This window comes from Yarrowia lipolytica, chromosome 1E, assembly GCF_001761485.1.
Source record: "Yarrowia lipolytica chromosome 1E, complete sequence".
NCBI lineage: Eukaryota > Fungi > Ascomycota > Dipodascomycetes > Dipodascales > Yarrowia > Yarrowia lipolytica.
This window is the reverse complement of record NC_090774.1, coordinates 3148977-3167636: the sequence shown is the minus strand read 5'-3', so window position 1 is coordinate 3167636 and position 18660 is coordinate 3148977. Positions and strand designations below refer to the sequence as shown.

General features: G+C 48.5%; 8 protein-coding genes across 8 annotated transcripts; 4 read left to right on the top strand and 4 right to left on the bottom strand.

The window, feature by feature from the left end:
• Window positions 1–2327: 2327 nt before the first annotated feature.
• On the bottom strand, window positions 2328–2707 carry YALI1_E31649g (uncharacterized protein; the record flags this gene model as incomplete). The annotated part of the gene is made up of 2 exons (XM_068283136.1): window positions 2328–2577; window positions 2622–2707. 2 exons carry the CDS (start codon window positions 2705–2707, stop codon window positions 2328–2330), a joined length of 336 nt encoding a protein of 111 aa, XP_068139237.1.
• A 319-nt stretch (window positions 2708–3026) lies between these two features.
• On the top strand, window positions 3027–6971 carry YALI1_E31646g (uncharacterized protein; the record flags this gene model as incomplete). Its single annotated transcript, XM_504434.1, has 1 exon — window positions 3027–6971. The coding sequence occupies one exon, from the start codon at window positions 3027–3029 to the stop codon at window positions 6969–6971; it is 3945 nt and encodes a 1314-aa protein (XP_504434.1).
• A 262-nt stretch (window positions 6972–7233) lies between these two features.
• Window positions 7234–8388, bottom strand: YALI1_E31592g (uncharacterized protein; the record flags this gene model as incomplete). The annotated part of the gene is made up of 1 exon (XM_504433.1): window positions 7234–8388. One exon carries the CDS (start codon window positions 8386–8388, stop codon window positions 7234–7236), a length of 1155 nt encoding a protein of 384 aa, XP_504433.1.
• Window positions 8389–9777: 1389 nt separating this feature from the next.
• Window positions 9778–11139, bottom strand: YALI1_E31565g (uncharacterized protein; the record flags this gene model as incomplete). The annotated part of the gene is made up of 1 exon (XM_504432.1): window positions 9778–11139. The coding sequence occupies one exon, from the start codon at window positions 11137–11139 to the stop codon at window positions 9778–9780; it is 1362 nt and encodes a 453-aa protein (XP_504432.1).
• Window positions 11140–12023: 884 nt separating this feature from the next.
• Window positions 12024–12347, top strand: YALI1_E31555g (uncharacterized protein; the record flags this gene model as incomplete). Its single annotated transcript, XM_068283135.1, has 2 exons — window positions 12024–12059; window positions 12102–12347. The coding sequence occupies 2 exons, from the start codon at window positions 12024–12026 to the stop codon at window positions 12345–12347; spliced, it is 282 nt and encodes a 93-aa protein (XP_068139236.1).
• Window positions 12348–13540: 1193 nt separating this feature from the next.
• Window positions 13541–13844, top strand: YALI1_E31540g (uncharacterized protein; the record flags this gene model as incomplete). The annotated part of the gene is made up of 2 exons (XM_068283134.1): window positions 13541–13544; window positions 13597–13844. 2 exons carry the CDS (start codon window positions 13541–13543, stop codon window positions 13842–13844), a joined length of 252 nt encoding a protein of 83 aa, XP_068139235.1.
• Window positions 13845–14748: 904 nt separating this feature from the next.
• YALI1_E31529g (uncharacterized protein) lies at window positions 14749–15633 on the top strand (the record flags this gene model as incomplete). Its single annotated transcript, XM_504431.3, has 1 exon — window positions 14749–15633. One exon carries the CDS (start codon window positions 14749–14751, stop codon window positions 15631–15633), a length of 885 nt encoding a protein of 294 aa, XP_504431.3.
• A 542-nt stretch (window positions 15634–16175) lies between these two features.
• Window positions 16176–17845, bottom strand: YALI1_E31498g (uncharacterized protein; the record flags this gene model as incomplete). The annotated part of the gene is made up of 2 exons (XM_504430.3): window positions 16176–17306; window positions 17645–17845. The coding sequence occupies 2 exons, from the start codon at window positions 17843–17845 to the stop codon at window positions 16176–16178; spliced, it is 1332 nt and encodes a 443-aa protein (XP_504430.3).
• Window positions 17846–18660: the final 815 nt, after the last annotated feature.

Genomic DNA, 18660 nt, shown 5'->3' with positions numbered 1-18660 from the left:
TTGCCGCGAACATTTGGCTGTAAGTCGAGCCACAGGCAAGTTACGAATGTTTAATCAGTTTTCTACAGTAGTATCTTGTTAACAATTGCTTTAAAATGGTAATATGGGATCAAATTTGTGGTGCAGTTTTGATGGGCTTCAGGGGAATGCTCATTTGGGAGCTGTTGCTGTGCTCTAGTTTCGAAATTAATGTATGCAAGACTCTGTATCAAGATACCATCGTATTCATACGTATCATCAGAAGCAAACCAATAGTGCAGTGTCACCCCTTTCCTAATGATACTGTAGCTACAATCCAGGAGTTCATATAAGATAACGTTTCAGCTCCACCAGATCATTGTTGCAGCCTGCGATAGTGAGCAGTGTGCCTTCAAACATGGTAAAAGGGATGTAGAAAAAAATATTAACTGTACTGTAGCTACGGGTACTACAAGTAATTACTTGGACATTGATATTACCGGATAAAGAAACCATAGTACCTCGGAGTATAGCCCTATGTACTCTACTTGTGTTGTCCGCTATAGCGATAGGGTTTGCGGTTCATTGAGTATTGCATGATACATGCAAGTCTGGTCCTGGAATATGAGAGTGTAGAGAAGAGCCTTGAGATGTATTTAATGAACTGGTTTCAGTGCATTGGATTATTTCCATACTGCATCATACACCATTACATCTCTCTAACTTTTCTGGCAAAAGTCATAGACCTCTTGATCACCGTCACACAACCTCCTCTTTACCATAACACATACAATGTTTTGCGCAGGCGCAGTTTCCAAGTTGCCGTGGTTCTTAATTCTTCTCTTTCTCGTGATTACTTAACATCTTTCTTGTTATCTTCAACTTCATCTTCATGGTTGTATCAACAAGTTTGCGTCCTTCTCTAACGCCTATCTTGTAGAATACTCCTACAACCAGGACTCCGTGTTTTTTGAGACCATCAAGAATTCCTTCAAGCAGTCTAATTCAACCAACCTGGTTTGTTAGAAGGCTCGGTCTGGTTTCTTCGGTGCCCGTGCCACTGTTCACCACGCTATCGAGTGTTTCTCTAGAGGAAACCTGACTGCCCTCGAAGACAAGTTCCCCAGTGAGTATCACGCAAGGTACTAACTCCTCTGCCCTGTGTCTTGTTCAGTTGGCTGGCCAGTTCACAGGGGACATCGATCATTCTCCCCGTCACTCTTGCGCCCGACTCTCTGGAATCTATCTTTGTTCTCAGGAACATTTTGCCTTCATTCCTGGAGCCAACCAGGCTGGTATAATGATGGTGTGGACTGCAGTCTGTTCCTTGCTCACTTGGAGTGTCTGCACCATTTGGTTCCATGTCTCCACGCTCGTGCGCACAATCTTCACTGAGAGCTCGAGTGCTGGAGCTGTAACCTCTGTCGTTGGAGGACGTGTCAAGGGTATGATCAGGACCGCCTTTACCTTCTAGTTGCTCATCGGTTTGCTTGCTGTATGGGTTACACTCAAGTCCTCTATTCGGAAAGCCAAGAAAGAGGCCGACTACGAAGCCCGCGAGTAGTCAAGGCGTGAACGGAAGTGATACATAACTCTCAAGAGTATTTATATACTGTAGAAAATGACACCTCAAAATAGTGGTTTAATAAAGGGTCAATGTTGTGGATTTGTTCTGATCAGTGTGAAGTAAGTACTTGTACGTATGCAAGTACTAGTCGTACTACAGTATACATACAGTAATCTGTATTCTTGCGCGACAGTCGTATGTAAATGACGAAGATCTCAGCTACTTGTACTCATACAAGTTCTAAAAATCGGAAAACGCTCAATGTCGGTTCGTTTTTCAGTAGTACAGCACCTAATACATCCATTCTTGGGACATGTATCGTATCATACAGCAGCCTGACAGCTCCCTTCTTGAAGGTCATCTACCTCCCTTTATGTAATCACCACACAATGCAGCGATAAGCCAATTTTGAGTGGAGAGAGAGAGGACACAAACAGAGACAGAAAGATGTCTTCTGATGTAATTATCCTGCACCGTGGTGTTGTATTGTGCATCTTCTTCACCCATCATCTCACTACTGTAGCTCCGCCAAGCATCCAAAAACGGTCCTCGGCTAAAGATTCGTTTGATGCAATAAATGCCGAACCGTAATTTCCGGTTGGTGGCGAGCCAGCTACAGTATACTGGAACTGAATTCAAATTGTAGGATAAGGAATTCAAAATGGTATGTGAAGGTATCTATTATACCACTTGAGAGTTTGCTATTGTCAGATTGGTATAAATACCCTCGCACTATCAAGTCCAATGAATTTACAACACGCATATCAACATCTCTGGTTACATGTGAGACGCTAAAACCTCCTTAGTGTACGATACACAGTTGTTGTAGTTCCGGGAACGTTGCATTCCAAGGATGGTTATATGTGAAGGCCACCATCCACCATGCCTGCTCGTGTCGGCGCTGGTATCTTTCTCTTCCGGGCTGCGCTCTTATTTGCTGATTTGAATTTAGGAATGGAGTTGAAAAAGAGAGAGAAAGAGAGAGAGAAAGAGAGGAAGGGATAGCAGGCGGGGGTATTTGTGTTAGCACAGGAGTCGACGCTAGGCGTTTTCTGTGCGAGACTTAGACGCGAATGCCATAAGCCATAGTATATACAGGCTCTTGTAGCTTACAGCAATGTCGGTATGTTGTTGTATCGTCACATAGGCCAGAGTCTTTCGGCTCCTGCACGTTTGGCGCATCTCTCATATCGTGAACGCTATCCTGTGTTTACATGGTTGTGGATGTAGATACTATACTAACAAGCAAAACGGCAAGAAACAGACATATATAATTCATATAGCAGTTATTATTACGATTTATATACAGCTGGCTATCACCTCTACTCGTGACGCACTAGTACCGTCTCTTAGTACGATCCCTGTGGCACGCGTAATACAAGCAGTGTAAGTTTGAGCAGACCATTGGGAGTTAGAGCTACTTCGCACGATACATCAGACTAGAACGATAGAACTGCTGTAAGCATACACCACACACGCTCCAGCACCCGTCTACAACACCATGGCCGACTTCGGAGACGCGGATCTCGACGGAGATCTCTCGCTGGGGTTTTCGTCGCGCAGAGAGGAGCCTCGGATCGAGAAAAAGAAGCTGGACGAGGAACCTGACGGGGACCTTGCTAGCATGCGATTCGACTTGGATGAGGAGGAAACAGATGGAGAACCAGAGGACGAACAAGCGACAGAGTCTCACGACATTTACTCGCAAGTTAATGCTTCCACTGCTACTATTACGGGACCATCAGCTACCACAACCGCAACAGCTTCCCCCACTACTGGGTATGTTGTTCCTCAGCAGGTTACCAGTCCTCGACGGGGAATCCGGCCCATTCTTCCGATTAGCACAGATTATGTTGAGGAACAGCCTCGCCGGCAGAGTCGTGATGATCTCATGACGCCCACGGAGGCGAACAGACCGTCTTTCGGCAGTTCACGATCAGCAAGAGACACTACTCCTAAAAAGCAGTCTACAGAACAGGCAACACGGCAACGAACACCTAGTCACTCACCCAGCCATACAACCCATTCAGCCACACCAGGCGACCACTCGATGACTTTTGAGGAGGAGTTTATCCAGCGAGAGGGCCAGATGCCCTTCACTCAACTGAGCGAGAAGGAGATCCACCAAAAACAACCACACGAAAAGAAGGTGTCTCACCACGTACGAGGACCATCCGACGCAACCACCGACAGCAGCAGAAGCGAAACCAGTGAGGAGGAAGATGACGACGACGAGGGAGAGTGGCAGGATATGTTGACTGTCGCCTCCTACGACGTCTACGACGATAGAGGAAACGTGGTAGTCAAGAACAAGGACAATTTGGAGGTCGAGGAGGTTGATCCCACCGCTCGAAGTGGCTACACCCGAGTCACTCGAGATGAGGACGCAAAGAGCATTAACTCCATGGACGAGAACACGTCGTACTTGTTTGATGATGATGAGATGGCTCGAAACCCTTTGTCTCAAATGCAGGCTACAAAGGGTCTTCTTTCAGACTCACAGCGAATTGGATATGTGGGTCTATGTAAACTCATGTTGATTGAAATGGCTCGTGAGTTGGCTTCTCTGAAGGGCTCCAAGAAGATTGGACGAGGTCTAAGTGATGCTCAGGGGTCAATGGCCATGTGGTCTCAGAAAATGATGTTCCGCCTCTACTCCCATATGGAGCTGAGTCCCGAGGAGCAGATTATGATTGAGCAGCTGTACAGTCATGGTGTTGAGCCCAGAGATATCACACCCAGTTTGATTGGCGTCAAGCGGGTCAAGAACCCTCTCAATGAGGAGAACCAAGCTGAAATGGAGGCTGCCGAGGAGGAAAAGAAGGAGGAAAAGAAGAGGGCTAAGGAGGAGAGTAACGAAAAAGGCCAGGGGGACACACAGGCAAAGGGCGAGTGGGGCGAGGAGAATGATCCTGGATCAACAGAGATTCAAGTTGATGATGCCACAGCTGAAGCTGATGTTGATGTTAGTGGTGATGATGGCCAGCTAAGTAAATTTTCTTTTGACGGGAAGACCTCCTTCGATGGATCAGTTCCCGACATCAACGAGGACGACGCTACAAAGGTCAAGATTGGTGGTGCTGAGGTTGTGGAGGAGATGGAGAACGGAGATCTTGCCCGTGTCGAGACTAGGGTTGGTGTGGAGGAGAAAAATCTCGATGGAGACTCCTCTTCTACTCGCTCCTCTTCCCGCCCTTCGTCTACTTACTCTGATGAGTATGACGATCGAGTCTATGCGCCTGAAGAGCTCGAAGACAAGAAGATGCTGACGATTGATATTCGATGGACACTTCTCTGTGATCTGTTTCTGGTTCTTGTAGCCGACTCTGTCTACGACGCTCGAAGTCGAACTCTTATGCAGAAGGTCGGAGAGGAGATGGGAGTGACATGGCTGGAAATGGCTCAGTTTGAACAGCGAGTCACAGACGCCCTGGAGATGGAGGAGAACACCCAGCAGACGTGGGACGAGAAGGAGATCATGAAGACGCGCAAGAAGAAGAACCTGCGAAAGAAGTACATGTACGTGGGTCTTGCTACTCTTGGAGGAGGTCTTGTGGTCGGTCTATCAGGTGGTCTGCTGGCTCCTGTCATTGGTGCTGGTTTGGCCGCTGGTTTCACCACCATTGGTATCACTGGTACTGGTGCCTTTTTGGGTGGTATTGGAGGTGCTGCTGTTGTCACTACGGCCGCCACAGCTCTGGGAGCACGTGTGGGTTCTGCTAGTATGATGCGACGTATGGGCAGTGTCAAGACATTTGAGTTCAAGCCTCTGCATAACCAGAAACGACTCAATCTGATTATCACCATTTCCGGATGGATGTTGGGTAAGGAGGATGACGTGCGTCTTCCATTTTCAACCGTTGATCCCATCATGGGAGATCTTCTTTCTGTGCTGTGGGAACCCGAGATGCTGCAGAGTATGGGTCAAACCATCAACATTCTTGCCACGGAGGTTTTGGCCAACTCCATTCAGCAGGTTCTGGGAGCCACTGTTCTGACGGCCCTCATGTCGTCTATTCAACTGCCAATGATTCTTACCAAGCTCGGCTACCTCGTTGACAACCCCTGGAACGTGTCTCTTGATCGTGCCTGGGCCACTGGTTACGTTCTGGCTGATACTCTGATCCAGCGTAACCTAGGAGTTCGACCTGCTACTTTAGTTGGTTTCTCTCTGGGTGCTCGAGTGATTTACTCGTGTCTGGTTGAGCTTGCTCGTCGAGGCGCCTACGGTCTTGTTCAGGACGTTTACATCTTTGGAGCTCCTGTGATTGTGAAGACCGACCAGCTGTGTCTGTGTAGAAGCATGGTGTCTGGTCGTTTTGTCAACGGCTACTCTCGTAAAGATTGGGTACTTGGATATCTCTTCCGAGCCACCAGTGGAGGCCTTGGACGTGTTGCAGGTCTCACGAAGCTCGAGTCTGTGGAGGGCATTGAGAACTACGACGCCACTGACCGAGTTGATGGTCACATGGCTTACCGAAAAGCCATGCCTCAGATGCTGAAGGATCTCGGGTGGGAGGTTCTGTCCGAGGACTTCGCCGAGATTGAGGATCCCGATCCGGAGAAGCACAGAGAACGCCAGCGAGAGCTCATTCAGGAGTTTGATATCGCGCGAAAGCAGATGGAGGCCGAGCTCAAGCTGGAGGAGGAGAAGGAGAGCAAGGAGAAAAAGAAGAAGGGCTTCTTTGGTTCGTGGAAGAAGAAGCAGCCCAAGAAAAAGTCCTGGTGGGATATGACCAGTAAGGTTGCCGAGGATGATATCAACGAGGGCAATATTACGCGCAAGGATGGGGAGGAGGGTGACGGGGGTGAGGAGGGAAAGGAGTGCAAGGAGGGTGAAGAGGGGACTACTAAGGACAATACCAATCCTGAAGGTGCTGACAATACCCTGTTTGATCTTGATGCTATTCAGCGTGAGGTTTTGCGACTTGAAAACGATCCCAAGCTTGCTGCTGCTCGTCGAGGGTCTGTTCCTGATGTACCTATCACTGGACGACCTCGATCTGGCACCAATGGATCTGTGTCTTCTCAGGCGACTACATTTGTGGAGTACAATCCCTTCACGGACGGCAACACTGAGCAGATTGAAATGTCGTTTGAGCCTTTCCAAGACGACCATGATGATCGAGTGGGTTCTATCGGACAGAAGATTTCAGCTGGTGTAGCATCTGTGGCTTCCTCTGCCAGTGCAGGAGCTTCTGCCGTTGCCAACTCTTTCAGTGGTGATACTGTCTCTCCTGCTGACTCCACTACTGCTGTGACCAATGGAAACTCTTCTGGGGCTGCCACCAACGGCCGAGTGCCTGCTGCTGCTGCTGCTCCCCCCGCCGCTGCTCCTCCAGAGACTCCTTTCAAGAAGTACATTGATCCCGAGTCCAACCGGCCTAAGTCCAAGTCGCGATCTCCCACTCCAAAAGAAGGAGAGATTGTCATGACCTTCGATTAATTTATAATAGACATGTGATGGTAGAGCAGGTGTGCTGTACTTGTATGTACTGTACACTGCATTGTAGTGAGTAATGGTGACTGTGACAGCTTGTAGGCTGCTGGAGATATATGACAGAACAATACTTTTATGAAGCCACTATTGTACATACGGCATTTGTGGGGTGTAGTGATTCATAAGCAACATATAATTGGAACGTAAAAATCTTTTGAGATGTAATTTGTTTATAAATGCAATTAATTAAATATATGATGATTGCGCCTCAAATGAGATCCCCAGTAAAGGAAGATTCTCCCGCTTGTCTCACTCCACTGATGCCGAAAACCGGAAGATTATTGTACCAGCTGATGCAAGAGAAGTGGGCGTTTTGCTGGGCGTTGAACTTGGGCTTAGGGTGGCCTCGGATGAACTCTGTGTTTTTGAGACCGCAGATACAGCAGACAGATTCCAGCTGTTTAGGAGGTGTATCTTCATTGGCAATGAGAAACTCGGGTTGCAGGATGGGCAGCTGTCTGTGGTTTGTCATGGGTCCGATGGCAGCACTTAGAGGTTTCCAGACACGAGATATTTCCCGGGCGTCTCTGTCTGATTTCTTCATTAAGTCCGCGAAAGTGTTTTTCGACATTCCTTCAATGCCATTTTCACACATGATTCTCAGTTTGCGCATTCGTCCAGCCATGATTCGGGCTGCTAAGTAGACCAGATCGATATATCGTTCCACAAACTTCTTAGTTGTGGGGTGGGCCAGGACTCGTTTTCTGAGCGGGAATGTCAGAGGCTGGAGCTGTTGAACCAGCTTATCCATTACAGGCAAACAGTTGGTGTGCAGGTATGTGAGCAGTTGGTGAGGAGTTGAAATCTGCCTAAATGGTGTTACGTTCGCGGGTGGAGCAACTTTGGGGGTTGCTTTTGCTTCAATAGTCGGAGAGGTCGTCTCAAAATCGTCCCAGTCGAATGTAGTTGAAGGTGAGTTGGTATGTGTCGGTCTGGGTTGCTTGTTAGTCTGTGTTTCTTGATGCTGGTGTTTCTGGGGGCCATGGTACGACTTTCTGTCGCCTGGTCTGGCTCCCAGAATCCCGTTCCAGTCCGCAGAGCTCTTGGAGCCGTGGTTCAGATGCTGGCCAAACTTGATGCTCTGGCCAGGGCTAAGAGCACCCATGTTGTTGATCGAGTCCTGGATCAGCGGTTTCTTCTTCTGTGGTGACAGGTTTTTTGCCATGGAGTGGCCACCCATAGCTGGCATGGGATTGGGTGGTGGTGGGTTTGGCATATCAATAGGGGCCGACGGGGCCTCTTCAAAGTCGCCAAACTCGTCGTCGTCGTCATCGTCGTCTTTTACCGCGGCCGGAGCAGCTTGGGGTGGAGGCGGCTGAGCCACCGGTGCGAACGGATCCCACGATAGCAGATCTTGGCTCATTGTGGTTTGTGTGGAGATGTGGTTGTGCTGTAATATTAAGTCTACTTCCAGTCAGGTTCACCTCGGAGATAGTGTTCATGCATGCGTTAGTAAATAGCAAAGATGAAGGGTGTGAGATGGATCGTGTAGGGGAGTGTTGAAATTTGTGGTGGGATTATGATATTTATAATTACTGTACTCTATGTTTCTATATTATATTGATGGTGTCCAAAACTGAACATCTGCACTTCGGAGTAGTTATAGGGTATCTTTTCTTGGTCCAGCTAATATCAGTAATATGCTAAGTAAAATTGCTGGATTTGTATGGTATAGTCTACTCGTACTGTAGCGTCATCAACACAAAGTTATAATTAAATGAATGTATATGCAGAAAAAAAAAAACAGTGTATATATACTGTACAGTACCGGTGGCCGGAATCCCTCTTTAGAAAGTCCTGCCTCTACGTACGGCCACAGAATACCTTGAGTAGTTCACCACCACAATGTCAACTATCTATTGCAAGTCACAATCTGCTACTACAAGTAGGGTATTAGTCTACAGTAGCTACAAGTATCCTACTTGTACAGTAATACAGGCCCACGTGAAACGAAGCCCAGAATAGTATCAGGAGCATATCACTTGAACTATCCCCCAAATATCCCAGCCAGTCTTGCTCATCAACTATCCGTGAATCTAGCCAACACAACATCGCTGCTGGCCTCCCTCGCACCCCTACATGCAAAGGCCACACGCGTATAAGGCTGAGACACTTCACTGTACGGTTCGGTGTGTCTCCGAGTATGAGTGCAGTTGAGTTCAGCTCGTGTTTCTGAGTCTACTGGCGTCAGTCTTTGGCTCATTATAGACTCATAATGGCTGTGCAACACCCCATCTCATGACAATCCAGATCATCGGTTCTATTAATAGCCTCAACGTGTGCACACTGTAAATGACGATGAGTGTATACAACAATTAAAGCGCAGTACAAGTAACATAGAATGTGACGAAGCAAGCAATGGAAAGCACTACAGTAAACTACAGTATGTACAGTATGTACCTATTGTTGTATTACGAACGATACTGTCATAACTGCTTTTTCCTCGACCCGTTAGCTAGTCCAACTTTGACCGCTATACGAGTAATATCAGTGTCCATAAAGTACAAGTACCACTGTGTACGATACTCGTTCTTGTGTCTTCGTAATTGACGTCGAAGACAGCATTTGGTGTTATTATCCCCCAGGAACCAGAACAAGCGTGTTTGATTTCTATTACTCAGTCTCCTCTACGTGTAGCTACTGCAACGCCTCGTCAAAACATCAATACATTACAAAATTTGTGGAGTCTCCCTACTATATATAATTTACTTATACGATCCTGCTCTTCACATGAGTGGGCCGGGGCTGGCGTCTAAGCGCAGCAAAAGCCGGAGATCTTGGCCCAGAAGCCCTTCTTGGGGGCCTCGTATTCGGCGTTGGCCGGGTCCGTGGCCTGGTTATAGTTAGCCTGGTTAGATTGTGACAGCTGCTGGTGCACGCTGGACTGCTTCTGCTGCGAGCTCATGGCTCCAGTGCCAGCGCCAGCACCACCTTGCACGCCGTGACTCTGGCTTGGTGACTGCTGGTAGTAGCCGGGAGTCTGGGCATTCTTGGACAGTCGGGCCTGAGGGTTACGGGCGCCATGTCGACCCTTGGAGTTCTGGCGGGCGACAGCAGCGGGCTCGGGCAGGGGAGGAGGGGTGGCATTAAGTCGCGCAGACGAAATGTGGGCTTGTCGCGAGTTAGCGTTGCCGGACCGGTCTGGCGGGTAGGCGTGGCCATAGCCATGCAGATTGGGCTTTCTGTTGCCCGAATCCCAGCCCTTGCCGCCGTTGAGCTTCATCCAGTCGTAGACTCCGTCTTCGGTCTCGCCGGTCGACTTGAGAGCCTGAGTGAACAGGGCCCGCAGGTAGTCGTAGTCAGGGGTCTCCTCGAAGCCCAGGCCACGGACGTACGATAGGTACTGCTCAAACTGCTCGGGGAAGCCGTCACACAGATCCTTGATGTGTGTCGTCTGTTTCTTTTCGCCAATCTTTTCGTACTTTTGCTTGTTGGTGGCAGCCTTGAGACCCTGCCAAGGCAGACCGCCCCGCAAAAAGTACATGAAGACGTGTCCGAGGGCTTCGAGATCGTCTCGTCGCGACTGCTCTCGTCCCAGATGCGTATTGATGGACATGTATCGTGCTGTTCCGCTCAGCGACTTTCGTTCCCGGTAGGGAATGTGCTGTTTGGTCTTGGGGTCCCGGTACTGCTTGGCCATTCCAAAGTCAACCACGTAGATGAGAGAGGCTGTCTTGGTGCCCTCTCGGCCGATCAGGAAGTTGTCAGGCTTGATGTCTCGGTAGATGAGATGGTTTTCGTGGATGGTCTGTACTCGTGACAGCATCTGCTTGGCAACCATGACGACGGTCTTGATGGAGAATCGTCGGCCACACCAGTCAAACAGATCCTCGAGTGACGGGCCTAGCAGATCGATGACCAGGATGTTGTGCAGGCCCTCTTGGCCAAAGTAGTAGACGTTGGGGATGCCTACACAGCCGGCCAGATGCTTGTATGTTCTGTACTCGTCTCGGAGCTGGGGGGCTTCGGACTTTCGGGGCTCGAACTTGATGGCCACCTGCTGAGTATTAAGCAGGTTGGCTCCTTCGAAGATGACGCCGAATGATCCTTCTCCGATCTTCTTGCCCACTCGGTAGTGGACGCCCACCACGTTGGATGATTGATGGTGAGACATGTTGATGTTGGTGGTGGATTAGCGATTAGCGGGTTTGAGCAACAAAGCTGGTAGCTGCGTTTTTGTAGCCGTGATTAATGTGTTTGTGTGTGCTTGTGAAGAGGTGGATGCAGTGACTTGTCGAAAAGGTCGTTACGTCGAGTCGTTACGTCGAGAGTGTCGTGCCGAGGTCGGTGAGGGCGCCAGATGGGAAGGTACAAATAGACGGCTGCTGCCAACGGGGACCGAGTGCTCGCTCAGACTGAGAGGTGTGTCGTCGAGGTGACAGACTGGGGGGTGGTGGGGGCTAGGGGAAAAAAGGGAGCAGCCTTGGAGAGGGAAGGGGATGGCAGTAGAGCGATTGGGAGTGAGTGTGAAAGTGTAAAATTGGGAGGGAGAAAAAGAGAAAAAGCCAAAGCGGAGGGCCAAGCACAAGTTAAAAACCCAATTTCGGCCGACTCAACAGTGGTGGGAAAATGTCTCGTGTGGGGTGCAACAGGTTCGACGACAAGACGGATCGTGATGTGTAGGAAGGAGAGAGGAAAAGAATGGTGTTTTGGGGGAAAGTCAAGTCACACCGTCGGCTAGTGTTGATTCCACTGTATTATTCGTACTATTACGGCCGCACACAGACCTATCTAACACCATCTTTTGCCTGCCACTAGCGTAAACAAACAAGCCGCAATAAGGACACCTTTACACAATGATCATACATGGTCAGGCAACCTGGGCCACACATATGAGCATACACGAAACAACCCCAAACCGCTCCCCAAGAGGTAATTAATGTGTGACTAGATCGGAAGAGCGGTTCAGCACCCCCCCCCCCCCCCCCCTCGTACAAGTGTAACTAACATACGATGTCCTGTTATTTGCTCATTGGTTGCCAGGCAGCCTCATAATAAATGTGTCTCTCTTCAGTTGCTGTGTGGAGAGGCACAGTAATTAGATCTACCGAGGTTTGAAGTACTTGTACTTACGAGTTCTCCCATAACGATGGCGTATCAACAGTACATGCTTGGTACCAGGCACTCGTTCTATCCATATCCGTCACCAACATCCACCTGTGTATTGTATATCCTCCCCTCCAGCCCATAATTGTCATCCCACCCACATCACTCCTCCTGACTGATTCACGCACAGTATGCAACGGCAAGTGTACACAAACTGTAAAGGTCGGTTGCGCGGCTGGAAAAGGGGTCGCACGTGACTTGATGAGGTGTGTATGAGTGTGTGTCTGTTTGTCTGTCTGGTTGTCACGTCGTTCGTGTTTTTCGGTCTCTTTTGCATCCCTTTTTTTCCCCCTCTTTTTTCCTTCAACTACTTGTATTTCTGCTTCAAAAAATACCCTCTCTTACCCCACTGTTTGCACTGTACTGAGGTCATGTACAGTCGACGTGTGCTGTACAGGGCTAGGCCTGACATGCGGGCTACCGATAAGTGTATTACTGGTAGTCTTGTAACAGGTATACTGTGAGCTACGGAACCGAGCTATTCTATTGTATCTGTTCTGGTGTTACATAAATCTGATATTTGTCAGACTCCGCAATATTCACAGTATTTGTGCTCTTTCTTGGCCTTCTACTGCCATACATGCTTGTCTGTCACTCTGATGTTCTTGTCTTCTCGTGGCTGAACTCTAAGGTGCAGGGTGACAGATACGTACAACAAGTACAAGTACGCAACAGCACAATACTATTACCGTAAGTATTGCGAAACTCATACGTACAGACCGATAGGAGTGTATTCTGTACTTTTATCTGTACTTGGATTCCAGCACGGAATCCTGCTATCAACTAATAGACTTCTCTGATTGGACACGATCCATAGGAGGCTGTGGCTATGCACTACTATGCTCCTGGCTTGAATTAGCCATGCTTCCCAAACGTGACTCAATCAAGCTCTGGACGCCAAACTTGGGCGAGAAAAAAAAGCCGATCCAGGAGCATGCCGGGGGCTGTCGGGAAAGCAAATAGGGTGCAATACGACGAACTGGTAAGGAGCACTTGGAGAGGCAGATTCTGGAGTACTGAATCGTTACGTCGGAAAAGCAGTTGTCGTTTGTTTCTAATTACAAGTACCGGTACACACGCGTTGACAAGTGATAGGCACCTCGACTACAAGCAGTGTAGCTCGCATCCACCCTGATATGTAACGTTGATACGCGAATCAGTGGAGCCCAACAGAGTTGACTTGTGCCCTGTACTCGTACATCCTGTAACGTTGCACTAGAATTTCAGGCGCTGAATCGGTACATACATACGCGACTCTTCTAGATTTATTTTTTGACGAGATATTTTTAGATCACCGTTTTGTTCCTCTCATTTCTGGTTTCAGCTTTTTTATTCATATCAGCCAGTATTTTATTATAAGACTGGTCGCTCCACCCCTGCCTGACTTGACGCCGTCTTGCCGCCGAAGAATGTGTCACTGAAACAGGAGAAGTGATGGGTGTCAGATAGGAGGGGAATACAAGAGTGAGTGGGAAGATCGTGGTGTGGCCATGCACTGGTTCAGTGGGTGATTGTCTGGTATATATGCGAGGACTCAAGAGTGAATATATAGAGAGCTATTGCAGCCAGGCAGTCGGTCTAGAAGTTGTTCAGAAGCCAACCACCTCGAAGTATAGAAAGGAGGTGCAGGGACGCTTTGATCAACTGCTCCAGCTCAGAAGAGAAAATTGGTTTGATTTGAAGAAATATTCCTGTTGGAGATATAAGATCTAATGCTGAGTCCACTCTACACCTTTACGTCAAAGTTATCGCAACTATCCAGTCTTCCTATCTCTGATTCCTCTCCTGATTCCTCTCCTGATTCCTCTCCTACAAGTCCTCATATAATAAAGAATCTGAGCTTATGTTTCCAGAATGCTTCAAGAAAGACATACTCAGAGTATCGAACATAAAAGTCTCTTCTTTCCACTCGTACTGAACTCCACAGCTTTGAATATGACATGTCTGCCCCACACACACACACCTCGAGCCCTGTACTTGTATTAAACCACCAACCCGAACGGCAAGACATGCTACGAAGGTGGAGAGTTTTTAGCTGGGATTCATTCAACTGTACATCATCTTCAAGTTTATGACTCGTTGTGTACAACCTTCTGACTTTCGAGGCTTAGAGACTTTGTCCATCATGAGTCTACACCAAGGTAGAACATAGCACAGGTACCAACTTGTAACAATTCTTCTTCCCTACTCTTATTTAGAGCTTAGTGAAGTTCTCTCAGGGCTATAGATCCTATCTTCGCTTATAGAAAAACCAGCTTCCCAAACGCGTTCCACTCTAGCACACCACAGACGTCCTTCAGAGACCACATTCTTCGTTATGGTTGATTTCTAACCAACACAGTTACTGTGCTTCCAATACTGAGTCCATTAAGTGCTTTATTTCAAGCTCGCGCAACACACCCATGCCCTCCAAATTTCTCACCAGCATTCTCATTCACAATACTCAACTAAACTCCCAAGCATCTTTTAGCTCTATACTTACCAGTGCCTTCTTTCATCTAAACCGCACACACAGCAAGTCCTATCTCTGGGATCACCAATCAACATCGAAGTAAGTCAATGAGATTATCAGCCTATATCTTCGCTGCAAATCAGTCCCTCCATTTCCCCTACCTCCATGACCTTCAAACATTTGATGCTGCACCTCCCATGCACCCAAAACTTAGTATGCAATATTTTGAACATAAGCCTCTCTACCTTCCACTATCCTCAAGTACAACCCGAAATGATCGATCTGAACATCCCGTGGCCTGTATCTGGCCCCAATGCCGCGTCGCCGTCCGATAGAGCCAAAATATCCTCCGCCAAGGCATCCATTTTGTTTCTACAGGAGCTGGGGTACAAGGCCGTGGCTCTCAACTGCATCTACCAGGGAAAGATTCCCGCTACTCTCAAATGTCCCGTCCCCGACGAAATCCACAAAGAGTTCCCGGATATACGCATCTACACGCGAGTGACCATTGTTGCCGAGGACCTCAACCACAGCTTCAACCTTCCCAACCTATACCAGCAGTTTGATATTGTGGCCATCAGACCCATGTCGGAAAAAATGCTCCAGGCCGCCTGTACCAATCTGGATGTCGACATTGTGTCGATGGACATGACTCGCCGTCTGCCATGCATTCCGAAACACAAGACCATCGGAGCTGCTACTGAAAGAGGCGTCAAAATCGAGGTTGTTTATGCACCGGGTTTGTCCAGTGATCCCCTGGCCAGAAAAACATCGATTGCAAACAACTCGTTGGTAGTGAGAGCAGCCCGGTGTCGAGGACTTGTCATTTCAAGCGAATCTCTGTCCAGCCTGAGTCTCAGGGGCCCTTTTGATATCATGAACTTGAGCTACATCTGGGGTCTGAACTCGGCTAGAGCTAGAGAAGCTGTGAGCAAGAACCCAGAGGCGGTCATTCGAAACGGACTGCTCAGAAAGAAGAGTTATAAGCAGGTGGTGATTGCAGAGCCGGAGGAGGTGAGAGAGCCGTTGAGGAAGAAACAGAAGGTCTAAAGCATGCACTCATGAGTGTAGTAGGCTGTTTTGCCGCTGCTAAAATGAACACATCTCTTGTAGCTGGCGTCACATGCAGACAGCATCATCTAGCTACAGGTATTGGGTATTCATATTTGATCCTGAAACTGGGCGAAGACTAATGAAAAAAGGAACATTCCCACACCAAACTGCCAGGAAAGACAGATAATGCATCACAGAAGGGGAAGAACATTAACGACATAGAATTATGATTCATTTATATTATATACTGTACATACTACAAGTAGGTGAAGTAATAGGACTACAGTCTGGTAGGACACATTGAGGTATGTTACAACTACAACTTCTGAATATCGCAGGATGTCCGTCACAGTTTACTCCAGATGTAGACGCATTCTTATACGACCGTCACTTACAACATCTTTAATATACATACCAATGCCCTTGGGGGACTGCACCGGATCAGATTTTCTCATATTTTCATTATTTTGGGTATGAACCTCCTGCAAGTTTTTGTGAGATGTCACATACCCCTTCTATAGTTGAACGTCTATTTTTGTCTAGTTGGTCTTGTTGTCCACGGGTCGCAGAGACAGACATCGGATGCCAAGGTAGGAACAGATGACATTGATGGTGTTAACAGCCCAGGTCAAAAAGTTCGCGGCAGCGTAGACAAAGAAGCCCCACAGATACAGAGTCTCGAAGTGGGGATTGTCCTGGGGCAGTAGACCCAGGGCAGGGAGCAGGTAGAACAGAACGGTGGCTCCCAGAAGAGGAATCAGGGTGGAGTTCCACAGAGGGAACTCGAGCTTGGTGAGGTGGTTGAGAATCACACCGGTGGTCAGCCGGCCAAAGACCCACGAGGCGGTCAGTCCAAATAGCACAAGGTGGTTGTCAACCAGCACAGTGGAATAAGGACTCTGCAGCCACACGTAGGCAGCTCCTCCGGCCACGCCAAAGGGCAGGAGGCCCACCAGAGCCTCGGAGAAAGGCACATCGTCCTCCTTGCAGGCCCAATAGACGTTCCACACGCAGAAAGGCACGTGCAGCACCACGAGGGTGAACATGACGACCCAGACCCAGAACTCGTTGAGCTTGAGGTACTCGGGAACCATGAAGGAGAGGAAGGGGAGCACCTCAACGGCATCCTCCTTCCAGATGTCGGTGCCCATGAAGCCGGAGATTAGCATGGTAGACAGGGCCACCACTAGCCCTTCGGTGGGGCCGTTAACAACTCCCAGGTAAAGAGTGTGGGTGTAGTAAGTCTCCCAGGTAGAAAAGTACATACCAATACAGGTGGACAGAACCATGAGGCCTCCGTAGGAGGTGGAACCAAGGGCCACAGCACCGCAGTTGACAATTCCGCCGTAGGTGCAGTTGAGGGAGTCGATTCCGTGGTCAAACAGCTCTCCCAGAGGAGAGGAAGAGCCAGTTCGACGGGCCTGCTTGCCGTCAATATTGTCCATGGTCTGGTAGAAGAAGAGCGAAAAGGCAGAGAAGAAGTAGATCCAGGAGGGACCGTCGCCGGTGAGCTCGGGGGTGTACCAGACGGTGAAGAAGATTGACAGGAGCATGCCGGAGACACCGATGAGAGTGATGGCGTTGGGAGCCAGCCAATCAGGCATGAAGGTTGCTGCGTAAGTCCACCATGGGTTCAGGATGTACTTAGACAGGTAGGATTTATCGACGCTCTGAGTTAGGGGGTTATAAGAAGATAGACGTGTCGATATCGCGGCGACAGTGTATATGTAGCACAGTGGTTGCGTTGTTCGGTTTCAGGCACTGAACGTGTCATTTTGTGATGACAGTTAAATCAAGTATGACACGGAGTGTGTGAATTGGTCAAGACGACACATCGAATGCCATACTGGTCATGAGGTCGCGTGAGAGACTGATGGGTTCATCTCTTACACGTCGATTGTGTCCCTGTTGCAGACCCTGCTGCTGCTCCGCCCCTGCTTCTGTCCTTGCTTCCATGGCTGTTGTCACATTGCTGTCACCGTGTGACCGCCAAACTGGTGATACTCACTCTGTACTGGTACGACTTTAGATGCACTAGACTGTCGGGGTTGATGTGGTGGAATCCTGGCATTAGTAGTGTGGAGGGGATTAGGGTCGGGAGAAAAGTTGGTTGATGGCCCATGGCACGGCTGAGCTGATGAGCATAGCATGTGTTTGTACCCAGCCCAACCCAACCGCAAGTCCCAATCATAGAGGGGCTTTTACCCATGCCTTTAGCACGAGCTACCCACAAGTGCCGTGAGCTAGTGGCCGTTACACAGAGAGCATGGAACGAGACACGGAATGCAAACACCCTGCTGTCTGGCAACCTGCCTGTCTGTGAAGCAACACACGCCTGCGCAACAACGCCAACGGCCAATTTCACTTGACCAACTCAAGTTCACAACGTCACTCACTCGAAAAATTTCGCTGCTGGGGCATCTGCGACTCGGGATCTTGACTGAGCATGTTGAAAGAAACCAAAGACGGTGCTTCAAACTCTCCACAAAAGTATCTTGAACTCTGCTGGCTACGTACCAAGGGGGAGGGAAGAGTCAGACAAGGTTGATACAGCAGAGTTGGGACAACAAACACCTTCAAACAAAGTTATCACGTGGTGTGTTAAGGTGTACCTGTGATATTTTTGCTTTCGGTGGGAGCATATACCTGTTCCGTATTTCATTGCTGACTATTCGTTCTGCCTGCTAAAACCACGTAATGCACTTCCATACTAAGACGTACAGTAGGTTACCATTATTAACACTGGTACGTGTCACCGTTGGGAATGTTAGGAAGCTTAATGAGATGATGCCTCTGTTTAGGTTCTGTTGGGTAAATACTGGACCTTGGAATAACAGCTATTCGGTGTGACGAGTTGAGAAAATTATGAAATTTGTTGTATCCTCGTGTCTTGAGCATCATATTTATATCAACATGTCTATACAAAAAGATGTTTTTTATGTCCTTTAAATGCCCGTCCTGATTTAATGCTTTTTAGCGACGTCATACAGTAATATGTAATCATAATACCACGCCTACTTCATG